Here is a 26,826-nt window from a genome sequence, read left to right as displayed (position 1 = left end):
GAACCTGGGAGGTGGAGGTTGCAGTGAGCCAAGATCCCACCACTGCACTCCAGCCTGGGTGACAAAGCAAGACTCTGTCTCCAAAAAAAAAAAAAAAAAAAAAAAATTTAGGCTGCAACTCAGTAGTTTTCTTGATCCCTAACTGGGTTATGGGAAGAACACTGAATTTCAAGCTCTTAACTACTCAGAATAGGGCAATATCTCAGGGTTAAGGAAAACAAATCAAGCCAGCATATTTGTCCATAATATTTTAATACTTTTCCACTTTAAATACTGGTTTTAATTCTGTGATTGTAACATGGAAGATCCAACTTTATTGTGTTTAAAAAACATCATCAGGATCATAAAGCTATTATAGAAGTTACTCTACACACTCCCAAGGTACTTTAAAATGATTATGTTTTGAGTCTGTAGATGAACCATGACAAAATCCAAATACATCGTCTGTAGAACTCGGACTAAATACTGGTGAAAAGTGTTTAATTGGACAAATAACTGATAAGCTTAAAGATAACCAGCACAATTTCACAAGAGAACCAGCTCAGCCCAACTAAAAATTTCTTAATAGCAATTGACACTGACGTTGTATTAGGTGTATAAATTAGTTGATGAAACTGAACAAATAGAAAACCCATTCCTCCTTTTCCTTATTTTGCCTTCTTACACCTCCCTTGCAGATATAACCCTCCTTTGGTTTAGCTACCCCTGTGGCAATTCCAAACCAAGTACTGCAGTGATCATCCTCTACCTCAAAACCAGGAGTCCTGAATTCCAACTGAAACACTGTGCTCTCTTGTCCTGTACAGTGGGCAGTCAGGGACAAAATCCCCACATCACCAATATATTTCAAGTTTCTAACATAGCACAAAAGAGTAACTGAGTAGAAAAGAGAGTAAAGGGTAGTTTTTTTTCTTTTATTTTGGGGGAAGACAAATATCTGCAGATGAGAAAACATGAATATTCAGGATGTAGGAATCAGCTTAATGAAAATAATTGTAGAGGGTCTAAATGTTGTCCAGAAGGCCAGTACCTCTCCAAATTCTGACCTCTTTTGGACTCTTTCCACATTCCCCAATTTATTTCTCAATCTGATTGGGTGGGATTAACTCTAGTGTGGTACAAGTGCAGTTATCTAAAGGTAAAATGTTATCTTTTCTTCTTTTAATACAAATATTTTAGTGTAATCCTTTTATTTACAGAATCAATTGCAAAAGTATATCATCACATTTAGTCCAAATGCAACTAATGATAATTAGATTTAGATATTGCTTTGTAAACTTGCCATACTTCTGTAAAATAAAGCTATCCAATTCAGTTATGAAAGAGTTAACTGTCTGTGTTCATGATAGTTACCAGAAATGGCAAACAGAGAAACATTTATAGTGCGCATATAGAATTTTTTTGAAGATTCTTATCAGCGGCTATGGTGAATAAACCTGCCCTCCCCAACCCCCCTATTCTCCCATCCCAACCCCATACCCCACAGCTGATTGTAAAATAAAATACACATTTGAGGTATAAATTTTTCTTTTTTAAACATCACAATATAAAATGTTAACTGGTGATGTAGTAAACCAACATGATAATTTGTCTTATTTGCCTTACTAGCATTACCACCATATAGGCACTTTTCCACGTAGTCAAATTATGAACAGCATTTTTCTATAAGGCATATTCCATGCACATCATTTACAGAAAGGTAAATTAAAAAATAGAAAAGATTATGGAGCGTGAAATCCGCGTGCATGTAATGTAAGCATATGTTTTATATGTATTTTTCTCTCTGTACAGAATAATAAATATCACTATATCTGATGCAAGTAATTCACTTCCAGGATTGTGCATATTAAGCGATCAGACTAATCCCATCATTAAATTATTATCTTGCACTTATCATTAAGACTCCATTACCATGTATGTGATATATACAGGACATGTTCCATGTAACATGACTTTCCGCTTTACAAAATGGGTCTGATTTCTGTGTTTTTACAGAGCTGAACAAGTCAGCAAAGCATCTACAAAATGCCTCTGATTTGTATAAATACACTGGTGTGTAAACACAATGAAGATTTGGAAGTGGGCAGTCATTTCAACTTCAGTGAGTACTATTCCTTGCCTCATCTCCATGCTTCAATGTTGTTTACAGGACTTAAACTGAAAAAGGTATTTTACATTTTAAGTTCTTATAGCAACAAAGAAAAGCATTTCAGTTTAAATCATGTGGAATCCTTACCGCTCTGCTGAAGTTTCTGATCAAGAGGCAAAGAGAGGCATTGCTCACATTTTCTATGTATACTTTGCAACATATCTTTTAAACTGACCCAAACTGGAAGAACAAACATATATACCCGTTACTGAATACCAGAAATATTGAATTAAATGTCAAACTCAGTCTGATTTGCTTTAAACAAGTGATACCATATACTATCTTAGAAATTTCAAGAAAACATGAACTTATCTTGACCATTTTCCAGAAAGTAGTCTATACCAACAAGATTTGTACAGATGTTTCTGTTTGGAGACAGGCAGAACCAATTTAGGGCTTACCAAATTGTGTTCATAACAAACTGAAAAAAATCTCTAGTACACAGTACACAACTAAAAAATATAATAGAAATATAAAGATATCTAGGGGAAGAAATAAAGCTTTTCACTTTCTCCATCAGAACCAAGGTTCTTCATGGGAGTAAGACTATAGAAAAGGCAAAATCACAGGTTATTGACAGCCCTCAATTATTAGGAGACACATGACAACATGAATCATTATAGAAATCAGCAGCAATGAATTCTATGATTATACAAAGCAAAAAAGTCAAAAAATTCTGGACACAGATTTGACTGTAGGCCTGAAAAAAGAACCTCATCCAGATATTTGGTGCACAGAAAGCACATGCCCCATGTGCATTCAACTTTTGTGCTTTTCTTTTGTGCACAAAACCTGATACAACAGAGGATCTTAGGCCGGACCATAGTAAATTAAAAATTCTGAAAAAGTATCCAAAAATTAAAGCATCAATTCCTAGTTGTGATTCAAAGTTGATTTTTTTTTCTCTTCTAGGAGCAAGCAAATAAAAATATAGCCATATACATGTAATTTTACATGTATTTATAGTTATATGCTGAGCAAGGAGATCTAGCAAGAGATAGCTAGTGTTAGATGTTCAGCTTTGCTATTGCAATATTTTGTCATTTTTGTACACAAGGCCAAGGTCTTGGGCCACAGACAAGGCTATAGATCCTACGTTCCAGCTTAGAGCATTCAGCTTTTTTTCTTCTTTTTTTCTCCAACATGGAATGTCACACAGCCTTGCTTCAGTCACTGAAGGAAAAAAAAAAAAAAAAAGACAAGTAAAAAACTCAGCAGTATGTTTGTTACGAACAGCTGCAAGACTACCAGAACAGAGTTCTCCCACCCTCCATATTCATGGAATGCATGGAATCTCTATTAAAATTTATCATTATGAATGCAAAATTATTAACCTTACAAATTTGAACTTATTCCATCAGCAAGGAATCAAAGGTATATGGAATTTTTCAAAAGTTAGAAAAAAAAACGGGAACAGTCCTCTCTACGGTCCAGGCCTCCAAGATGACAAAGAAAAGAAGGAACAATGGTTGTGCCAAAAGGGGCCACAGCCACGTGCAGCCTGTTTGCTGCACGAACCGTGCCTGATGCGTGCCCAAGGACAAGGCCATTAAGAAATTCGTCATTTGAAACACAGTGAAGGTCGCAGCAGTCAGGGACATTTCCGAAGTGAGTGTCTTTGATGTCTATGTGCTTCCCAAGCTGTATGTGAAGCTGTATTACTGTGTGAGTTGTGCAACTCACAACAAAGTAGTCAGGAATCGATCTCATGAAGGAGAAGGATCGAACACCTCCACCCCAATTTAGACCTGCAGGTGCTGCCCCATGACCCCCACCAAAGCCCATGTAAGGAGCTGAGTCCTTAAAGACTGAAGATGGACTATTCTCTGGAGAAAAATAAAATGGAAATTGTACTTAATATTGCATGCTGAGTGTATCTGTGCCACCTAGGGTGAGAATTTTGTGTGTGTGTTAGACCAAGTGTGAAGTGACACAGTGTATTTTCATGGAGAAGAAAGCTTATTCATGTAAATCAAATCTTAATTGTTTGCAGTCACATCCTTGGCCTCACAATTTGCATAGTTGTGTAAAATAAAGGGGGCATAGGCACCTGAAAAAAAAAGGGCAATATAGGTGAGCAGAGGTAATCAGTGAAAGGTCTCTGGATTTTTACCCCACAACATGGCATTTCTTTCCTCTTAGCCTGCAATAAAAATTATGACATACAATACTACTTACCAAGAATTTAAAAAATGTATTCAAGCTATGAGAGAGAGGCCTGCCTTATTTAATCAACAAACATGCTCAGACCTCTTTGTCAAATGAGTTTAAAAGTTTTTACTGGCGGGGCTAGGTGGCTCGCACCTGTAATCCCAGCACTTTGGGAGGTTGAGGAAGGCGGATTGCTTGAACTTAGGAGTTTGAGACCAGCTTGGGAAACATGGTGAAACCCCAACTCTACTAAAAGTATAAAAAATTAGCCGGGCATGGTGGTGTGTGCCTATAGTCCCAGCTACCCAGGAGGCTGAGGTAGGAGGAACACCTGAGCTTGAGAAGTTGAGGCTGCAGTGAGCTGAGATCGCTCCAGTGTACTCCAACCTGGGCGACAGGAGTGAGATGCTGTCTCAAAATAAATAAATAAATAAATAAATAAAATAAATAAATATATATTATATATAATATATATATTATAAAGTTTTTACTGTTAAACAACTTTGGATCTTATTAACTCTTTACAGAACTTTCTCTAAAGATGATACACACATTATTGAATGTTACTATTTTTTCCATCACCAAAATTAAGAACGTTCGCTTTCCTAGGGTTTCAATGCTGGGTTCAACTTCATACATTTATCTTCCATAATTATTGTAAAAAAAAAAAAAAAAAAGTTACGTTACAGTAACAGATTTTACCATGTTAAGGTTTGAATTTGGATCTTTGTTAGAAAGAAGCTCAATCTGGACTCAAAAAGCCAAATCTGAGTTGGGGGCCAATGAATCTTTTCAGCTGTATCTTTGCACACATATACATGTATCCACAAACAATAGACCTCTCTTCCCCAGAGATGAATTTTTTCAGATTCCAAGCTCCTCCCTCCCAGGTCCACAAATGAAAAATCTGTGAACATACACATGCACACACACAGAGAGTCAATGAAACACTGCTCTAAATCCAAGTCTAGAAGCAAATGCTGCTAATATCCTACCATTTATCTTTCAACTGTTTAAAAAATTATTCTTCTCAAATATAATTGAGAGCATGTTTTACACACAACTGCATTCAGATTTCTCTTGCTTTAATACAAAGTTGTATTTCTGCCTTGCTTGGTTGAATATCTGAGAACCTTTGGTAAGGAAGTCATCATAAAGCATCAAGAGGGAGGCCGTTTCAGTGAGGTCATAGTGAAGAAGAGAGAAGGCAGATATAGTTAGAGTGAAACAAAATCTGGTCTTGGATAGAGTGAAACAGCAGCACTTTAAAAACCCTAGAGGCCATGGCAAAGAGACACACAGCGAAGCAGGGTGATAAGCCTGTTGCTGTCACATGCCATCAGTTTTCTGGTTTATTTGATAAATATGGCACAGACTCAGAATCGATAAGAAGTAATGTGTCCAGATCTAGCTATAACAATTCTAAAGTACAAGATATAAAAATTGTCAGCACACTGAATGCAGTGCACTTGTGCTTGAAGAGAGAATCCCTAAAGGGTAAGGCTATATTCCAAAACACCAATCATTCAGGTAACTAAGACTGGAACCTATTTAATATTTTCAAATACCCTTTTTCCTGGGATAAAGCTAAACAACTGAGACATCAATGCAATATCCCTTATGTTAGTATGGGATATTAGTTAGTATCGGACAATAAATTTAGCTTTTGCATTTTTTAAAAGAAAGACATACTATAAACATCATTAGAAATCAGACTTGTTTAAAATTATTTCATTATATAATTGACTATTATTTTTAGCTAAAGAAAAGGACTCAAGAATATACATTTCTCAGCCAATTATTTAACATCCAGTGTAGGTGAGAATGAGAGAATATTCATGTGTTATTGCTTACCATTTGTGTATCACAATTGGCAATATCTACTAATATTTTAAATGTTATTACAAAATAGAATTTATAGAAATCGTACTATACAAAAGATTCTCAATGGACTAAAGCAGGCTTAAACTCAGTCATAAGAAGAGGAATACAATTAAAACTACACTGAGAGAGTATTTTTCACCTAATGAGTTGGGAAAGTTATAAAGTTTTGTTTTACATGTTGTATGGAAAACTGTGGGACACAGGGACTCCAATTCATTATTGCTGTTGAGATGGTCAATTACTATAACCTCTATGAAAAGTAGTATCTAAATTATAAATGCACAAACCCCTAGCAGGGCCAGTAGTACCACATCTATTAATTTTCCCACATATAAACTTGCAAGTACAAAATGACATATGGATACAATTATGACACTGCTCTGGCAAAAATTGGAAACTGTAATATTCGCCAATGCAGAACTGATTAAATAAATTATGTACATCTATACAATGGGATACTGTATAACCATCAAAATCAGGAAGCTCCTTACAAATATGTGAGACCTTCAAGATAAAATAAATGCAAATATAAGATGTTGAACAGTGTTTATAGTATGCTGCTGCTTCTTTAACAACAAAAAAAGTGTATCTGTGTAGAAAATACACTTGTATTTGTTCAAGCATTAAAAACTTTCTAGAAGAAACTAGTAATAGCATATGTTAATACTATATGGTGAATGCAAGACAGGGTAAATTTTACTGTATAACTTTTTCATACTTTTGACTTTATTTTTTGACAGACATTACCTGTCCAGGCTGGAGTGCAGTCGTGTAATCACAGCTCACTGCAGCCTCAAACTCCCAGACAAAGCGATCTTCCTGCTTCAGCCTCCCAAGTACCTAGGACTATACATGTATACCACCACGCCTAATTGTTTTTTTGTCAAGAGGGAATCTTGCTATGTTATCCAGGCTAGATTTGAACTCCTGGCCTCAAGCCATTCTCCCACCTCAGTCTCCCAAAAAGTGTTGGGATTACAGGTGTGACCCACTGCACCTGGCCACTTTTGGCTTTTAATCATGTTAACGTATCACTTACTTTAAAAAGTTAAAGATTCTGGGCTGAGCGCAGAGGCTCACGCCTGTAAACCCAGCATTTTGGGAGGCCCAGGAGAGCAGGTCACCTGAGGTAAGGAGTTCGAGACCAGCCTGGCCAACATGGTGAAACCCTGCCTCTACTAAAAATACAAAAATAGGCTGGGCGTGGTGATGGACGCCTGTAATCCCAGCTACTCGGGAGGCTGAGGCAGGAGAATCGCTTGAACCTGGGAGGCAGAGGTTGCAGTGAGCCAAGATTGCACCACTGCACTCCAGCCTGGGCAGCAAGAGAGAAACTTTGTCTCAACACCACCAAAATAAAGTTAAAGATTCTACCTCTTTGCATAAAGGTGTTCAGTGCTGTACTGGTTGACAGTAAAAATATGGAACCAACTCAGACATTAACATGGGACTAGTTAATAAATTCTGCAACATGAATGTAACAGATGTTAAAAGAATGAGATGTTTTACACATCTCATGTCTTATAAAGAAAGATAGTCAAGATACATTGTTAAGTGAAAAAAAGGTTATAAAACAAGAATTTTGTATAATAGTAAGTATAAACATTTTAACGCTCAAAAATATGTCAGTACATACACAGAAAAATCTGGAAGAATATACAACAAAAATAACAGTTTCTGGGAAAGGAAAGAATACAGGAAGTTTGCACTTCTACAATTCTACAGTTCTATAATATCAAAATTTCTTTACATAAGCATTAGAAGAAAAAGGAAACAATAAAATAATTAAGTTTTAAAGGCTATAAACTACAATTTTCAAGGCCAGGCACGGTGGCTCATGTCTGTAATCCCAGCACTTTGGGAGGCTGAGGCAGGAGGATTGTTTGAGGCCAGGAGTTCAAGACCAGCTTGGGTAACATAGCAAGACCCCTATCTCTACAAAAAATAAAAAATTAGCTGAGCATGGTGGCACATGCCTGTGGGGACTCCCAGCTACTGGGAAGGCTGAGATGAGAGGATTGCTTGAGGCCAGAGGTTGAGGTTGCAGTGAGCCGTGATGGTGTCATTGCACTCCAGCTTAGGCAACAGAGCAAGACCCTGTTTAAAACAACAACAACGACAACAACAAAAAACAACGAAACAATACTCTATAGGGGAACATCAAAAAACATAGCAAATACTTTCAACAACTAAATTTTAGTATTGACAGAGTCATATTAGTCAAATAAAGTTAAAAAAAGATAAAACATATCTTTAGTACCTGTTAATACTAGAACAAAATAGGCTTTCCTGCAGTTTTTTCTTGGACGTAAGAAGTAAAACGTTTTAGAAATTTAGGATACTCTCGCTTTGCCACTGCCCTTAACACTGAAGCTGGTGCCCATCCTCCAGGGTTCACTGCAAGATAAAGGAAAATTAAAATGTATTAAGATACAATTCTCCAAACATATGTGAAGCACTTAATTTGTTCCCTTGCTTTTAAAATATTCCTCACATTGGACCAATTAGCATCTTTTTTTTTTCTTTTTGAGACGGAGTCTTGCTCTGTTGCCAGGGTGGAGTGCAGTGGCGCGATCTTGGCTCACTGCAACTTCCGCCTCCGGGGTTCAAGTGATTCTCCTGCCTCAGCCTCCGGAGTAGCTGGGATTACAGGTGCACGCCACCATGCCCAGCTAATTTTGTATTTTTGTAGAGATGGGTTTTCACCATGTTGGCTAGGATGGTCTCGAACTCTTGACCTCATGATCCGCCCGCCTCAGCCTCCCAAGGTGCTGGGAGTACAGGCTGAGTCACTGTACCCAGCTGGACCAATTAGGATCTTTTAAGTCCCAACCCTTCATTCCTTAACACTATCCATCAGACATAATCAGACAGCAAATAAGAAAGCATCTATAACCTTTCTACAATGTTCTTAGTTCCCAAAATTACCTGCAAAAATTAGTATAGCACCACTTAAGGTTATTTAGGGCAGATTATTCACAAATCTGTACTATAATGAAATAGTAACTTACTCAGGTACAACTGTTTCTTTGAACATACTAGCAGTTATGGCCCTGTATAAAGAAGGTTTGACTTTTGATGAGAGAGGTTGCAATGATACTCCATTGAGAATCTTTTGTATAGTACGATTTCTATAAATTCTATTTTGTAATAACATTTAAAATATTAGTAGATATTGCCAATTGTGATACACAAATGGTAAGCAATAACACATGAATATTCTCTCATTCTCACCTACACTGGATGTTAAATAATCCAGTGCAAAGCAGGTGAAGTAAGGACCCAAAGCAAGCAATGAAAAGACCTATCCAAAGTGAAACAAATATATGTAACTAGCAACTAATAAGGACTAGGGAAACGCTGACTCAGAAAACAAAAAGCCTGACAATGAATGCCAAAGAGAAATAAATATGTAACTAGCAACTAATAAGGACTAGGGGAACATTGATTCAGAAAGCTAAAAAGGCTGACAATGAGTAAAAGAACTCTTAATTTCCTTCCCCACTGTTGCTTATATTCCTAATAATAAATCTGTTCTATGAGGCAAATATCTAAGAAAATGGTGCTTAAATATGAAGGCTAGGTCAAGCGCAGTGGCTCACGCCTGTAATCCCAGCACTTTGGGAGGCCGAGGTGGGTGGATCACGAGGTCAGGAGTTCAAGACCAGCCTGGCCAAGATGGTGAAACCCCGTCTCTACTAAAAATACAAAAAACTAGCCAGGCGTGGTGGTGGGCACCTGTAATCCCAGCTACAGAGGCAGAGAATCGCTTGAACCCAGGAGGCGGAGGTTGCAGTGAGCTGAGACTGCACCACTGCACTCCAGCCTGGGCAACAGAACGAGACTCCATCTCAAAAAAAAAAAAAAAAAGAAGGGTATATACAGTGACCTAGGGATTAAGTTTTAAAATTTTCCTATCCAGCTCTAGCTTCAGAAATACTCATATAGCAGTAGTTCCAGGGTGAAATTCAGACATCTGTACTTTCAAAGATTCTCTAGTAATTCTGATATACCTTTCTCCAAATTAAAAATTAGTAATCTAATGGATAAGAACTAAAAAGGCATTTGTCCAAATTGTTGTCATATAGGTCATGATCAAGAACAGCCACATTATCAAAGAGCAAAAACAATAAAATACATACCATTAGCTACATATGTAATCTTGCATAGAATGTTGTCCCTGCTAATTTCCTGGTTTCCCTCTGGTGGGCTTACCAAGGTTTGACAAATCATAGCAACATTTATTTTGGCACGGACACATCGGTTGTTTAGCTGCCAAAACAAAAAACAAAGCATCAGTAGATACCCAGTATTTTGTAAACTCTGCTGGTCTAATATTATATTAGGTTAACCAAAATCGTAACTCTTAAAAGTATCTCCAGTGAAATCTTATAAGCACCAAGCTGATATGACACCAGGATTCCTCCCCACCCACTTTTTCTGGGGACAAGGTCTTGCTCTATTGCCCACTCTGGAGTGCAGTGGTGCCATCATAGTTCACTGCAGCTTCAAACTCCTGGGCTCAAAGCAATCCTCCTGCCTCAACCTCCAGAGTAGCTGGGACCACAGGTGCACATCACCAGGCCTGGCTAATTAAAAAAAAAAAAAATTTTTTTTAAATAGAGATGGGGTCTAACCATGTTGCCCAGGATTCCCTCCTCTTAAGTAGTAAATGGAGCTAAACTGTGGTAAACCACAGAGGTTTGGCTGGCAGTTGATAACGGCTTAAGAGATAACTGTGGGAAGTAGCCTACTGCCCAGTGTATGTACTGCCCTTTTGGCTGTTTCACGAAACCTTAGAAGGAAAGGTAAACGGCCCTGGTGGAATGTTCATAGGCATGACTGTTGCCCTCAGACAACACATGGGCTATACTGTTCCTAGCAGTCAATCCAACATAAAATCTAAGAACCATTATCAAATCAAGTATAGTGTATGGGCTGTGTTTATCATTTTTGTCCCGCATTGTGTATTTAGCTTTATATTGTTTAATTATACACATTTATATACATGTACTTACAGGAGCACTGTCATGATCCACAGAAAAATTACAAACTATCCAAGTTTCAGGGTCATTTTCAGTCAAGGCTGGTATCTTTCGAATGACAGAAAGATATAATACGTCTCGCTGAGAAGCAGGCCACACCCTCTGTGGAGAAGTAAAAATCTTCTGAAAAACAGATCTAACATGGAACTAACAAGAGAAACGTAATGCCAATAAATGTCTTAATTGAAGGTAAAATCTCTCAAATTTTAAATGGAAAGCATCTGAGGATATCTACCAAATGATTAATTATGAACAGAGTTAATAGCTTTGCAGAACAATATAATAAAAGGAATAATGTTCTATTTTTTTAATTGCAGTAAAATATATACACATATAATTTGTCATTTTAACTAACTTTTAGGGTACAATTCAGGGACATTAATTACATTCACAGTGTTATGTAACCATATTGCTCTCTCTGAAATTTATCATCATCCCAAACAGAAACTCTGTACCCAGTAAGCAACAAATTTCCATTCCTCTCTCCTCATACTCCATGATTATGTTCTGCTTAGATTCAAAGATTTAATGAAAAAAGACTTATTTGAATCAAATCACATTAGAAAGAATTCTAAGTCACTTAGATTAAATATTTCAATATTAAGGTATGCAAGGGGAAACATATACTATGGGAATGACATGGAGCCTAGGTCTTCAATAAATGGGACTACCTACTTTAAATGAGAGAAAAAAAAAACTTTTATCCTATTTAAGTTACTTTTATTTTGGTTATCTCGTATATGTATCTGGACTAGTCCTTGTTATGCAGCGTCATTCCTGATTACTGAGAGTAATAAATAGCATACAATACAAATCATTTGCAAGATGAAATGATTCATTTTTTAAAGATACAAAATTTCATGTAGTTGACAAATATAGTGTTGGGTAAATTGTGTGGAGACAGTAAGTAATACATGAAGATTTGGCAAATTTAGACCTAATGAATACAAATCCACAGGATGATAAGATAGAAATTTAAAGAATGAGAATGACTTAAATATCAAGAGACCAGTAGCCCTCTTTTAAGACCATACTGCAAAAGATGTCAAATTTAAAGGGAAAAATATTGTAGTGTAAATAACACTATAGACTTTGAGTCTAAGCAGAACATTATTATGGAATGGGAGGAGAGGGAATGGAGAGTTGTTGCTTAATGAGTACGGAGTTTCTGTTTGGGGTGATGATAAATTTCAGACATAGTGTTAGTGGTATAGTTACATACATTGCGAATGTAATGTGATTTTCTTGAAAAAATGATTCCAGGACAATTTGTTTATTGCAAGAATTGGCAAATAATTATAACTGTAACAAATTTTGTTACATATAAGATTATTTTAATAATTTTTAGTTTTATTTTTCAATCCTGATACAACTTATATGACCCTCCCTCCATCTACTATTTATCTAGCAGAATACCTTCAGCAGATTGTTTTCCATGAGGGATTATTTTCAGATAATAAGGTTCTTTTGGTTCTAAATTATTGGTCATTTATCTTCATTCCAAATTATAGGGTGATTAATTAATATTCTGACATTTACTAAATTTTAGATTTCAAATTAGACTTCAAAATTTGTATGCTGAAACAGAATCTTAATTGTTATGCATTTCTGAGCAGCTACCGTGTAAAATTAAGTATGGCTCCTAATTATTAGATATAAGATGTCTCAGATGACAAGACTGAGTTTAAGAAATACATAACAGACTTACAATGTTTTCATATACTGTACTCAATTAAAAACCATTTAAAAAGAAAAATGAAGCACTCACTGAATTGGAAAAACGAAGTACCTATTAAATCATTACATTTCTTTTATAATGTTTAATACTTTTTTTGGTGGATCTCTCCAAAATTTTAATTCCTTTTATTATGCTATACACATTATGTTATTGGGCAGTTTTCAGAAGAGAAAGAGCAGAATAAGGCAAGAGAACTATTGATTCTATAATTTTAAATATCAAGAAGAGCAGAAGAAATAAGGTGAAAGGGAACTAACTTAAATTATGTTTCTGTATGCTCTGGTGTATGACTAACCTCTCAAGTCATGCTCTGTGATTTTTCTTTGCTTTCAGATAATCCATTTACTTTTATATCTATTAGTCTTAACATAGGCTAATACCATGCTAGCCATTACCCTTACTGTTGTTGTCACAGGAAGCTGTAATTCACTTTCATATTTGGTAACTATCATTTACCTCTTATAGAAACTAGATACTAGAAAGGTATTTAAATGGATTTCAGTATTTCAGAAGGCTCTTTTCTAGACTTAAACTGTGTATAAAGAAAGCTAAGAGTGTGGCATACACCAGTAGTTCCAATTACTTGAGAGGCTGGGGCAGGAGGATCACTTGAGCTCAGGAGTTTGAGACTAGCCTGGGAAATACAGCAAGACCCTGTCTCTTTAAAAATAAAAAGTGCACAAAGGGAACTAACCGTTGATCTTTATCAAGCACTCTATTTCTAGATTGTATCTCTCAGATTCTTGACTGCACATATTTCTGTTCTGAACAAGTTGATATACCTTTTAAATACATGACATTCATGAATCATTAATAAAGTCTTTGGATTTTTGTGGCTTTTAATAACCTCCCCAATTTTACTTTAGACAATCTATATGTCTGAGTTTGAACTACAGTGAAATCCTTTTAGGATGAATGAAGAGATCTTTACCTTGTGTGTTTGATAAATGATGATTGCATTATCAGCTAATGTTTCCACCACATGAAAGTTTTCTATAGTTGCTGAAATGAAGAGAATAATAAAAAGATATATTATCTTTTCCTAGAATGTGATCAATTCACTTATGTTGAAAGTCAAGTACGAATGGACAGTATGGTAAATTGAACAGGATCCTGCCCTATCTAGGTTACATCCAAATGGAAGGTAGCTAATACTTAGTATTATGGTTACAGATTAGGGATGTGAGGTCTGATCACCAGGAAGCCTCATTTTCTTTGGCCCAATTATCTATCTTCCACAGCAAGAAAGCAATTCTAATCACCACTGCATCACTCAGGCACGAATAATTCCCTAACACTAAAACCCTTCCCTTTTCCCTAATTTATTGATGTTAAATAAATTGTTATATCTAATCTTAGGTGGCTATTTCTGTGAAAAAGGGATGTCAAACTGCCAATGATAAACATCTGATGATGTTGAGAAGTATCTATACTTAGGAAATTTTGTGTCTAAGGGGAATACACACTAAGAATAACTCTAGGCTGGGTGCAGTGGCTCACATCTGTAATCCCAGCACTTTGGGAGGCCAAGGCAGGTGGAACACCTGAGGTCAGGAGTTCGAGACCAGCCTGACCAACATGGCAAAACCCCATCTCTACTAAAAATACAAAAATTAGCTGGGCGTGATGGTGTGCGCCTGTAATCCCAGTTACTTGGGAGGCTGAGGCAGAAGAATCACTTGAACTGGGGAGGTAAAGGTTGCAGTGAGCTGAGATCATGCCACCACACTCCAGCCTGGGTGACAAGAGCGAAACTCTGTCTAAAAAAATAAAATAATTCTAAAGTAATCACAAAAGGATTCACCTAGGATTTACCACGGAAACAGTTTAGGAAAGAGTAGATGATGAAACAGAAATCTTCAATTTCAGTCTTGGCTTCTCCACCATATAGCTCTTGTTGCCTTTGACAAGTCACTTTGCCTATCTGAATTTTACTTTATTTGTATGTAAAATAAGCAATAATAACTACCTATCACTGTAGGATTACTGAGGTTATTGGATCAAATTACATACTAGGAAGCATTTCATACACTGAAAAGCTCTATATAAATGTATTGCTAGTCCTCTATATGATTTTCCAAATACTTTCTACGTTGACTTTGTAAACTATGTAGGAGATGCAGAAAACTAGGTTGGATTTGATATTAAATTCAAAATAATAGATTAAAATATATTAATAATGACAGCTTACTTTCCCAGTCATTGCGAACGTCAACATTCCAGAAATAATTGCAGACCTCATGTCCTGTGACGCCTTTAACTGCATGGGTAGCTTTTAAAGGATCCAGAACAATCCCATTTTCTTCTACTTCTCTTCTGTATACCTAAAGAGAACATAATTCCAAAACTGTTTGAAAATTAAAAATCAAGCCCATAAAAGCAGGAAAGCATGCTTTTAATACAGCTGCTCTTTAGATTTTTATGAAAGTCTATTGATAGAACATATTCTGCTAAAAGAAAATTAAAAATTTCAAATTAACAGACAAAAAAGTACTTAAAATTATAAATCCAAGGTAAACCTCAGATAAAAACATGCATATGTGATAAATGACTTACTGTGAGTTGTTTAAAAATAAATAAATAAAATAAATTTGAATTAGGCATTATTTACCAAACATTCTCAAAAGACTGTTTAACATGGCTAAGAAAACCAAATAAACCTGGCTAGAATATATTCTCCTTAAAGATACTAAATTAAGTCTGCTTTGTTCAATGCTGTATCCCCAACATCTAGAATAGTATATGAAACACAGTAGGCACTCAGTTATTTGTTAAATCAATGGCTGAAAGCTAAGATGGCAAAAACGTAAATACAGATCTATCTTGCTTTAAATACTGAGGTTACATACCTTAAATGCTAAGTAAAATTAATTATTTTAAAATTATAGAGTTTGCTACTTTAGATAATTATGTGATAAATACTCTTGAGAAATGAAACATGTCATCATGGGGGAGAACCAAGTGCCAATTTATGAAGGACCTATGGGGCTGGACACTGTTAGGCATTTCACATAGTTTTTCTTAGAGTATCTCTCAACAGACTACCTTCCCCTACCTATTTATTACTCATATTATTGGGACCACCGTTTTCCCAGCTACCCAAACTAGAAACTCTAGACTTTTGATTCCTCCCTTTACAGTTCACACAGCTAGTAAGCTCTTTACTATTCTTTTTTGTTTTTTGAGACAGAGTTTCGCTATTGTTGCCCAGGCTGGAGTGCAATGGCGCCGTCTCGGCTCACTGCAACCTCCGCCTCCCAGGTTCAAGCGATTCTCCTGTCTCGGCTTCCTGAGTAGCTGGGATTACAGGCGCCTGCCACTACGCCCAGCTAATTTTTGGTATTTTTAGTAGAGACAGGGTTTCACCATGTTGGCCAGGCTGGTCTTGAACTTCTGACCTCAGATGATCTGCCCGCCTTGGCCTCCCAAAGTGCTGGGATTACAGGTATGAGCCACTGCCACCAGTCAAAAACTGTTCTTAATAAAGCATAGAAGAGATGATTAGGGGTGAGGCAGGAATCTATTGACACCACGGCACTGGCAGTTCCTAGATGTGGTGCCAAAGGTGCAGAGCAGGGAGGCCTCTAGCTCACATTATTATTTTTTGTCTAAAATGTCTTCGCTAAGACATCCAACAGTTTGACTTTTCTACTGTTCTAGGTAGGCTTTCATCACTTTGTGCCTGACTCTTTTAAGTAGTCTGCTTGTTCTCCAGTTTCTTCCCTATCAGCTTGATCTTCTTAAAATTACACTTTTCAGGCCAGGCGCAGTGGCTCACACCTGTTATCCCAGCACTTTGGGAGGCCGAGGCGGGCGGATCACCTGAGGTCAGGAGTTCGAGACCAGCCTAGCCAACAAGGTGAAACCCCATTTCTACTAAAAATACAAAAATTAACCCAGCGTAGTGGCGGGTGCCTGTAATCCCAGCTACTTGGGAGGCTGAGGCAGGAGAATCACTTGAATCCAGGAGGCGGAGGCTGCGATAAGCCAAGATCATGCCATTGCACTCCAGCCTGGGTGACAAGAGCAAAACTCTGTCTCAAAAAAAAGAAAAAAAAAAAAAAAGATACTTTTCATACAGTGGCTAGTCTACTGTTGTAGACAATTGTTATAGACAACGACTGTTCTCTTTAGAGAGTAACTTTATGCTTCCCATTATCTAGGCCCAATTTCTCTCTAACACTGTGGGCTGTAGGAGTACTTATTTTCTATTCTTCATTCCAGGTAGAGGGACGTCATCCAGACCATCACTCCTGGCTTCTCTTTAGTACTTCACTTCCTCCTCCCCAGAGGGAGGTGACTCTACGGTGACTGAACGATGACTACAGAAGAAGAAATAAGGCAGGTCTGGCTCAACCCTTTCTTCCGCGAAGAGCATACATCCTGGCCTGCTTCTGTAGTGAAGGTTTGTGATTATCCAGCAATGCCAGGAACATGCTTAATTCTGGAGTAACAAGACCCTGTAGCAGCTGATCTCAAACTATTTTCTACAATCACCTTATCAGAATTATAGCTAACATTCTGGTATCTCATTTATCTGTCTGTTTTATCTTATGTCTTACTTTGTTCCTTATTCAAGGGGAGAGGAAATCCCAGCATCTAATATTATATCTTATTTGCTAGAATAATTCTGGTCAACATAGATTATGCAAAAAATCCTGACTAAAAAGTTTGCTTTCAAGTTTTTGCTCACATTATAATTTTTTCCCTAAAATGCCCTCACCTCACCCTTGTCACAACTTTCTTTTTAATTCCAGATGTAGTTCAAATGCTTCTCTGCATTGTAAAACAATCTAATTGTTTCAAATCACAGAGATCTTTCTTTTCTGATTTTCTCCACCACTCATCTGTACTCTTCACTCAGTACATTATCAGATGGAGCCAAGTAATAGCATGCATATATATATATATATATATATATATCTCACACAGGGTCTCACTTTGTGACCCAGGCTAGAGTGCAGTGGCACAAACGCGGCTCATTGCAGCCTTGACCTCCCTGGCTCAAGGAATCTTTTGCCTCAGCCTCCTGGGTAGCTGGGACTACAAGTGTGTGGTACTGCACCCAGCTAATTTTTGTATTTTTGGTAGAGACGGGGTTTCACCATGTTGCCCAGGTTTGACTTGAACTCCTGAGCTCAAGTAATCCGCCTGCCACGTCCTCCTAAAAGTGCTGGGATTACAGGCATAGCCACCGTGCCTGGCCAATAGTATCTTTTAAATGTCAATATTCTTTTTCCTTAACTAAAGCTTTAGCTTGGAGAGTGTCTTATTATCTTTGTATCTTTATTTAGCATAGTTCCTTAGGAATGAGAGAATCCAAAATTCAATGTTGCTTTTGCTTTTCAATCCATCTCTGTATCTCTCAGTCCCTGCTCTTATTTTCTGTCCCTGTGTTTAGGGATGTAAACAAGATTAACTGACCAATGTCCAAATATCAAATAAAGGTGCAGTAAGAGAAGGGAAAAGAAGGAGGGTATAGACCAAAAAGGGAGAGAAACAAAGTGTCATCTAGGCACAACATTCAGTATGTTAAAAAAACAAAACAAAAGGAAATATCCAAATACAGGACCATCAGCTAATTGTGACCTGGTCATATCTAATTCTCTAAATTTTATTTTCTTCATGGCCTAGTCAAAACAGAAAGGTTTAATCATATATTTATATTATAATCATAAAAAACTTTAGTAAAGGCAAAACCAGAAAAGCAAAAAGACATTTTATTGCTCAATATATGGTACTGCTTTGATCACATGTAATAATTTGTTTTAAAGGTAAGTTGAAAGTGCTATCCTTATTCATATCAATAGTAATGATAATATGACTGAAACAGAGATGCCTTTGGCAATCTATAACATTTCAGGGGGAATTACCTTCATTTCTCCTTCTTCTACAACCAACTGCCAATTGGCATCTCCGCCTACATCCTGTAATGAGTAAGTCATGTGGTTCTGCACCATCTCTTCAACCTTGAGAGGGGAGGAAAAAGGCATGAGAATCCAAAAGGTATGTCATAATCTCTAAAACAGAATGGTCTTCAGTTAACTTCAGTTCAGAAATGGTGCTCTTAGTAGCTGAGCAACCAAATGCACAAAGGTTAGTAGGTTTTACATAGTGTTTGAAGAGTTTAGTCCACATTCCAGATATCCAGGTTAATGACAGGAGACAGAAATGAAAAGAAGGAAGATGGGTCACTCAAGTAACACATATTGGCCTAATGTGTATCAAGCGACCAAAATAAGCATTTTCAGGAAAAAAGAAATATTCCATTCTATATCATAAAACAGAGATGATGTGTTAAAGTATAAAATAATGGAAGAGTAGAGATAAAGGGGGCACAGAGATCATCCAGTCTAATGTTCCTATATTTAAGACTATGTGGAGATAATCAGGAAGGTCTGGTATGAACAAAGACATAGAGAGAGAGAGCATATCTTTGCTTATATCTTTGCTCTCATATGAGCAAAGATACACAAAGATGAGCAAAGATATATATGTATATGTCAAAGATTTCAATACAAAAAAGGTGAAAAACCTTTCTTATGCCACTGATAAACCTCTCTTTTATCATGGAATATAAGCCAATTTAAAAATAATCAAACCTTTATTTACTTGATTCCAATTTCTTTGTTCTAAATTATTTTAGGGACAATGCTAATATTCATATATGCAAGCATTTACATATAATCACCTTTTAGTTCATTCTTTTAAAATTTCTAATAATTTCCTTTTAAAATTTTTCTAATTTAAATTTATAACTTTTTCCTGATATTTAAATGTAACTCTTAATTATCATAAATTGTCCTTATACATTTTATGTAAATAAGCAAAGAAAGCTGAATATTTCACACTACCAGAATTCTCAGATTTACTGGAGAACTGAAGTGATACAAAGATTGCGGAAACAAAGTAATTTCATTTTCTGTAATAAATACATTAGAAGACAGAAGAGCTGGAAGATATATATATTATACTTCCATTAAAATTTTATCCTTAAGTTTAACTATTTGTTTTATATAAAGTCTATTCTGTTCATTAGGAATATAGAACAGGAATCAGTTTTGAACATATTTCAAAGTAAATAATCAACTTCCCCCCTACCCGCCAAAGACAGGGTTATTTTGTCACCCAGGTTGGAGTGCAGCGGCACAATCATAACTCACTGTAATCTTGAACTTCTGGGCTCAAGTGATCCTCCTGCCTCAGCCTCCTAAGTAGCTAAAACTATATGCCTGTGCCACCATGCCTAACATTTTTTTTTTTTTAAAAGACAGGGTCTCACTTCGTGGCCCAGACTGGAGTACAGCAGTATGATCATAGCTCACTGCCACTACAATTTCCTGGGCTCAAGGGATCCTCCTGCCTCAGCCTCTGAGTAGGTGGGACTACAGGAGTGCACCACCACATCCAGTTAATTTTTTGTAGAGACAGGGTCTCGCCATCTGGCCCAGGCTGGTCTTGAACTCCTGGTCCCAAGTGATCTTCCCACCTTGGCCTCATTAACGGTTTTAAAAAAGAAACTCACTCTGGGAATATAATTTTCTATACCAAAGGATATGTTATATGTGATAGTGATGTATACTTCTGCTACCTCAAGTTTCTGGATCTTAAATGCATTTTTGATTACTGAAAGCAGGTATGGCCTTAAGTGTCTCCTGATCTGTCAATCATCAAAAAGAAATTTTTTGACAAAAATGCTGAGATTCTATAATCTATTTTTGTACTAAATAAACACTAACAATATTTTATTCCTTTATTCATAATTCTCAAAACAATGTGAGTTACTGATTTGACAGAAATTTAACAGAACATTCTACAATTTTACAAAGCCTTGGAAAATATAACTTTTGGTGTTGCATGGAGAACCTGTGCACCTTTATAATTTCAGAATCTGCTTTGGGAGGGCGAGGATAACCAATGCAGGATTCCAAATTACTAATACATACAAAATGTATCTGATTTCCAAAAAGAAAATTTCCAGTTAGTATGCATAAATAAAAGTAGCATTGGCTTGATTCATTTGTCTCTGTCACATTGTGATTAGGAGAAATGTTTACTCTTCAGATCCCAAAATCTTAAACATCTTTAGATTTGAGTATATCTTTGAGGTAGGAAACTAGCAGTTAAGCACACCTGTATTTATTATGAGATAAGAGACAGAAAGAAATGCTTCCCCCAAATAAACCCTACTTTCAATAGGTTACCTATGAAAGAAGAATGTGAAGAACAGAAGAATTTTATTCTGTTAAAAAACAGAATTGGGTTTAAAATAATTTTTTAATGCTACTTAGCTCTTTTGTCAAAAAGAATGCAGGTAGTTGTGTTTCTGTTTGGGAGATTATTCTGAATTAGGGATTTCAAATGCCTATGAAATGAGGTGTTTTTGATTTGTGGTTTTGTCCAAAAGAAAACAGATTCCACAAATATAAACGCGTAGTAGGTAGCACAAGTTAAAAAATATATAGAAAGCACATTTAACATTGTCTTTCTAGATAGGCAAAAAATGCTGTTCCTTCAATGGTAGGCCATGAGGGAGGCCCAGGTTCAATTTTCAGCCATGCTGTATAAAAAGGTTTTAAAAATGATATTCCTGTAACAGCTACACTGCATCAATGGAAAACCGGTTTTCAAAAGGTCCAACAAAGAAACAAACATTCAGTACTGTGCTCCTAAAAAACTAAAGATTCTAATGAAGTACTAAATTACTGCAATAAACTCTGCAAAACTTTCATCATGGAATCTTCATTCATGATAATATCTTCCTTGAGGTAATAACATTAAAGTTAAGAGAGGTATACAGGTAAAAATCTCACTATAACAAATTTTATGTTTGCTGTAGGAAAATACGAAGTAACCAATATTACCATAGGGGCAGTAACTTGGGCACTGGTGACCAGACTGACACTTCAGATTTAACCTGATAATCTGCTCACTTTACTGTTCAGTTATGACACGACATATTAAAAAGAAGTGGGAGGCCAGGTGCGGTGGCTCACGCCTGTAATCCCAGCACTTAGGGAGGCTGAGGCGGGCAGATCACAAGGTCAGGAGTTCGAGACCATCCTGTCTAACATGGTGAAACCCCGTCTCTACTAAAAATACAAAAAAATTGGCCGGGCGTGGTGGTGGGTGCCTGTAGTCCCAGCTACTCGGGAGGCTGTGAAAGGAGAATAGCGTGAACCTGCGAGGCGGAGGTGGCAGTGAGCCAAGATCACGCCATTGCACTCCAGCCTGGGTGACAGAGAGAGACTCCGTCTCAAAAAAAAAAAAAAAAAAAAAAAAGAAGTGGGAAACAAGGAAATACTAAGTTTCATTAAAACAAAAACAAAAACAAAAAACAACAAATATAGCCAAATTTACCATGCTATTAGGCTCAAAATTTGACATTCTAGGAAATAATGTTATAGTAACACCTCCTGTCACTTATAAATGAAAAAGACTCAGTCAAAAACACTGAAGAAGGTGAACAGTGTTTCTAAGTTTTAATTAGGCTAAGTGTAATTTCAGAAATCATGCCCTTGATTTTTCTGGACCTAGAGTTGAAAATGATTAGGTGACATACAAAGCATCTTCAAACTAATAAACTATGAAACAAAATGGAGATAAAATACATTTGAGATAAGAGGGGACGTTCACTCCAATTCTAACCTTTTCTTCCATCTCACATTTGAATCACTCAGTATGATGCCATTTCTGGAGGCTACCAAGCAGGATTTTTCTAACACTATTACCCAGAAATTTGAAAAGAAAATTGCCTTTTGATAGTACAATAAAAGTCTAAGTTGGGCATGGTGGTTCATGCCTGTAGTCCCAGCAGCTTGGGAGGATTGCTTGGGCCTAGGAGTTTGAGGTTAAGTCTCGGCAACATAGCAAGACCTCATCTACTTAAAAAAAAAAAAAAAAAAGAAAGAAAGTCTAGAAGGGCTCAAAAACAGCTCAGATCTCTTTCTTTTATGCATGTAAAAGAAATGTTGGCCAGGCACGGTGGCTCATGCCTGTAATCACAGCATTTTGGGAGGCTGAGACACGCGGACCACGAGGTCAAGAGGTAGAGACCATCCCGGCTAACACGGTGAACTCCCCTCTCTACTAAAAATACAAAAAATTAGCCGGGCGTGGTGGTGCATGCCTGTAGTCCCAGATACTCAGGAGTCTGAGGCAGGAGAATCACTTGAACCCGGGAGGCGGAGGGTGCAGTGAGCCGAGATAGTGCCACTGCACTCCAGCCTGGGCAACATAGCAAGACTCCACCTCAAAAAAGGAAATACAACTATGCTTACTACAAAGCCACAAAACCATAGAGGGGGCTTGTTAGATAGAATAATTATTAATAACAAAATAGTGCACTGTTAACCCAAAAGAGAGATGGCTAAGAACATAGCACTTTTAGCCTACCGTATTGACAAAAGTTAACTGAATTATAATATTCAGTGCTACTATATCAATAGAAAACTGGCCTGGGAATGTAAGCTGGTTCAACTTTTCTAATGAAGAGTTTGGCAGTAAAAATTTTTAAAACTTGGCTGAGGCCTGTGGCCTGTAATCCTAGCACTTTGGGAGGCTGAGGTGGGAAGATCACTTTAGGCTAGGGGTTCAAGACCAGCGTAGGCAACACAGTGAGACCCCCATATCTACAAAAAATAAAAAATTGAAAAAAAAAATTAGCTGAGAGTGGTGGCCCATGCCTGTAGTCCCAGCTACTCAGGCTGAGGCAAAGATCACTTGAGGTTGCAGTGAGCTATGATTGTGCCACTGCATTCTAGCCTGGATGACAGAATGAGACCCTATCTCTTAAAAAATAAATAAAATAGCAGCCTGGGCAACACAGTGAGACCTCGTCTCTGCTACAAATAAAAAAATTAGCTGGGCATGATGGCGTGTGCCTGTAGTCCTTAGCCCCTGCTACTGAGGAGACTGAGGCAGGTGGATCGCTTGAGTCCAGGAGGTCAAGGTGCAGTGAGTGGTGATCTCACCACTGCACTCCAGTCTGGGGAACAAAGCAAAACCCTGTATCAAAATTAATAAAAATAAAATAAAATAATAAAATAAACACTTGAAAATGTTCATGGCCTTTGTTCCCACAATTATGCTTCTAGGAATATATTCTAAGGAAATAATTAGATAAGGGTGCAAAGATGTATATACAAGGATGCTCACTGTAGCACTATATATAACAGAGAAAAGCCAAAAACAAGCTAAATGTTCAATATTAGGTGAGTAGGTAAATCCAGCCATGCATATGCATAAATAGACAAAGACATATAGACTTATATTTACTGATGGGAAGATGGGCCTAAATATAAGTTAAAAATAAAGATTATAAAACAGTTTATATAGAGTTATCTATTTTGGTAGAAGAAAAAAATATTAAGGTGTATGTACTTATCCATATGTGCCAGATTTTAAAAAATCAGGCACATATGGATAAGTACATACACCTTAATATTTATCTCATATATATGAGAGAAGATAAATGGAATATTAGTAAACTATTATTTTAATTTTATTCTACTTTCAAGTTCTGTTAAAATTAGCATGTATCACTTGTACACTAAAAAAGGGAGAGGGGTGAAATAATTACTACAACAATAATGTGCTCCTGTGGACAAAGGGTGGGAAAGAGTCTCACACAGAACCATTTTTTGCAATGATGCTCCCCATAGATTAAGCTGCAAATTCACTGTACATCCTTTGATTTCTTCCTTTTTCAATAGAGGATGATGTTCTTCCCCTTTGATTTCTAAGGTGACACCTTTAAATGTGAACTGTGTTATGCAAATAACTGTGACCAAAATGATCAATTTATGAATCTAAATTCTTTCTATTCTCTGTACACCTGAAAATTATTTTCTAGTTTGTGGCCACAGCCATTATTTCAAGAACTTGCCAGCCTGGGCAACATAGCAAGGCCCTGTCTCTACAAAAAATAAAAACAATTAGTTGGGTGTGGTGGAATGCCTGTAGTCCCAGCTACTTGGGAGGCTGAGAGACAGGAGGATCACTTGTGTCCAGGGGGTCAGAGGTCAGAGGTCAGGTTACAGAGCTATGATCATGCCACTGCACTCGGCCTGGACAAGAGAAACTTTGTCTCTTTACAAAAAAAAAAAAAAAAAAATGCTGGGCATGGTGTCTCAGGCCTGTAATCCCAGCACTTTGGGAGGCCGAGACGGGCAGATCACTTGAGGTCAGGAGTTCGAGACCAGCCTGGCTAACATGGTGAAACCCTGTCTCTACTAAAAATACAAAAATTAGCTGGGTGTGATAGCGTGTGCCTGTAATCCCAGCTGAGACAGGAGAATCGCTTGAACCTGGGAGACGGAGGCTGCAGTGAGTTGAGATCGTGCCACTGCACTACAGCCTGGGTGACAGAATGAGACTCTGTCTCAAAAAAACCCAAAAAACAAAAATGAAAAAACAAACAACAACAACAACAACAACAAAAACACAGAACCTGCAGTCCTTTACAACTTTAATTTCTCAGATCTGGAGTGACTTCATTCCTAATATCTGCCCATCAGACAGATTCATGTGTTGGTACTAATTTCCTAGTAGATGTACATATTTTATTTTAAGCTATTTTCAGGGCATCTCTCAATTGTACACTTGATTATTTCAGCCAATTCAAGGCTATAAAACATCATTTCAAGAAGAACAAGGTAGTCATGAGCCAACACTTATGTAAACAGCAAAGTGAAATTACCAGAGATTTAGAAGGCTTCTGTATGGGAGCTGATATAAATGATCAAGAAACTAGATATGGTATCTGTATCTGGACTTTTAAAATTTGTTGGAGTAAATAAGAATTGATTATATTATGCTTATATAATATTTTGGCAAATTATTAAAGGTGATTAAAAATGTCGACTTAGTTTTTTAATTAATTATGAAGATATTATAAAACAAAGAATTTGGTTACCTCCCATATCAAGCGCTGTGGAGTAACTGATGTATATTTGTGTATTAAGAACAATGTAGGCCAGGTGTGGCGGCTCACGCCTGTAATCCCAGCACTTTGGGAGGCCGAGGCGGGCAGATCACCTGAGGTCAGGAGTTCGAGACCAGCCTGGCCAACATAGTGAAACCCCATCTCTACTAAAAATGAAAAAAAATTAGCTGGCCGTGGTGGCAGGTGCCTGTAATCCCAGCTACTCAGGTGGCTGAGGCAAGAGAATCGCTTGAATCCAGGGGGCGGAGGGTGCAGCGAGCCAAGATCGTACCATTGCACTCCAGCCTGGGCAACAAAAGCGAAACTCCGTCTCAAAAAAAAAAAAACAAAAAACAGAAAAGACCGATGCAATGTAATATAACATAAGTGTTTCTAATGTTAATGAATAACCTTTGAGCCTCTTATTTTGCTTAATACAAAAGTCTCTATAGGGTGTGAGAACTGTAAAATGTAACACTACTGTATAGTCACTACTATAATTTTACACTGTGTTGAACTGGAAGAGTTTTCCAGATAACACAATGTTTCTCAGCTAATATTAACTCCAGATCTACATCCAATGCTATATTCTCAAGTGTGACTATACAGAATCAACTTGCTAGATCCTTTGATAATGGCTGATAAGGCAGTGTAACATCCTCTGAAACAAAAAATCTTATCAATTGGGAATTAGTCATCTATTATAAAGGAACTGCTGAACATAAGGCACACAATTTAATTACAACAGTGAATTGCTAGAGTCCACGTCTGCTAATGACAACTAATGCTTTAGCAAGGACAACAAATACTTGAAGACCTTAATGTTATTTTCTTCATTTTTACCTCTTCTGGCATATAAAACAGTACATAATCAAAAGCTAAAACAGGATCTGATCAATCATGAGCACCATATATTAGAGAAAAAAATCCAGCA

General features: G+C 37.0%; 1 protein-coding gene across 3 annotated transcripts in view; it reads right to left on the bottom strand.

Moving 5' to 3' along the window:
- Positions 1–235: 235 nt before the first annotated feature.
- The window catches only part of CERT1 (ceramide transporter 1), a 139,015-nt gene continuing 112,424 nt past the window's right edge, over positions 236–26,826 (bottom strand). For 2 of the 3 annotated variants that reach the window (XM_008962816.5, XM_034959934.3), the window contains 7 exons: positions 18,841–18,936; positions 15,159–15,291; positions 13,899–13,969; positions 11,203–11,331; positions 10,327–10,456; positions 8,445–8,581; positions 236–3,322 (listed from right to left, as the gene is read on the bottom strand). In XM_008962816.5, the coding sequence (XP_008961064.1) occupies positions 8,454–8,581; positions 10,327–10,456; positions 11,203–11,331; positions 13,899–13,969; positions 15,159–15,291; positions 18,841–18,936 (687 nt within the window). In that variant the 3' untranslated portion in view covers positions 236–3,322; positions 8,445–8,453. The remainder of the gene's footprint in view (positions 3,323–8,444; positions 8,582–10,326; positions 10,457–11,202; positions 11,332–13,898; positions 13,970–15,158; positions 15,292–18,840; positions 18,937–26,826) is intronic. The other variant, XM_034959935.3, reaches the window with a different exon arrangement.

Source organism: Pan paniscus, chromosome 4 (assembly GCF_029289425.2).
Source record: "Pan paniscus chromosome 4, NHGRI_mPanPan1-v2.0_pri, whole genome shotgun sequence".
NCBI lineage: Eukaryota > Metazoa > Chordata > Mammalia > Primates > Hominidae > Pan > Pan paniscus.
The sequence above is the reverse complement of the archived record's forward strand: the minus strand, read 5'-3'. Positions and strand labels throughout refer to the sequence as shown.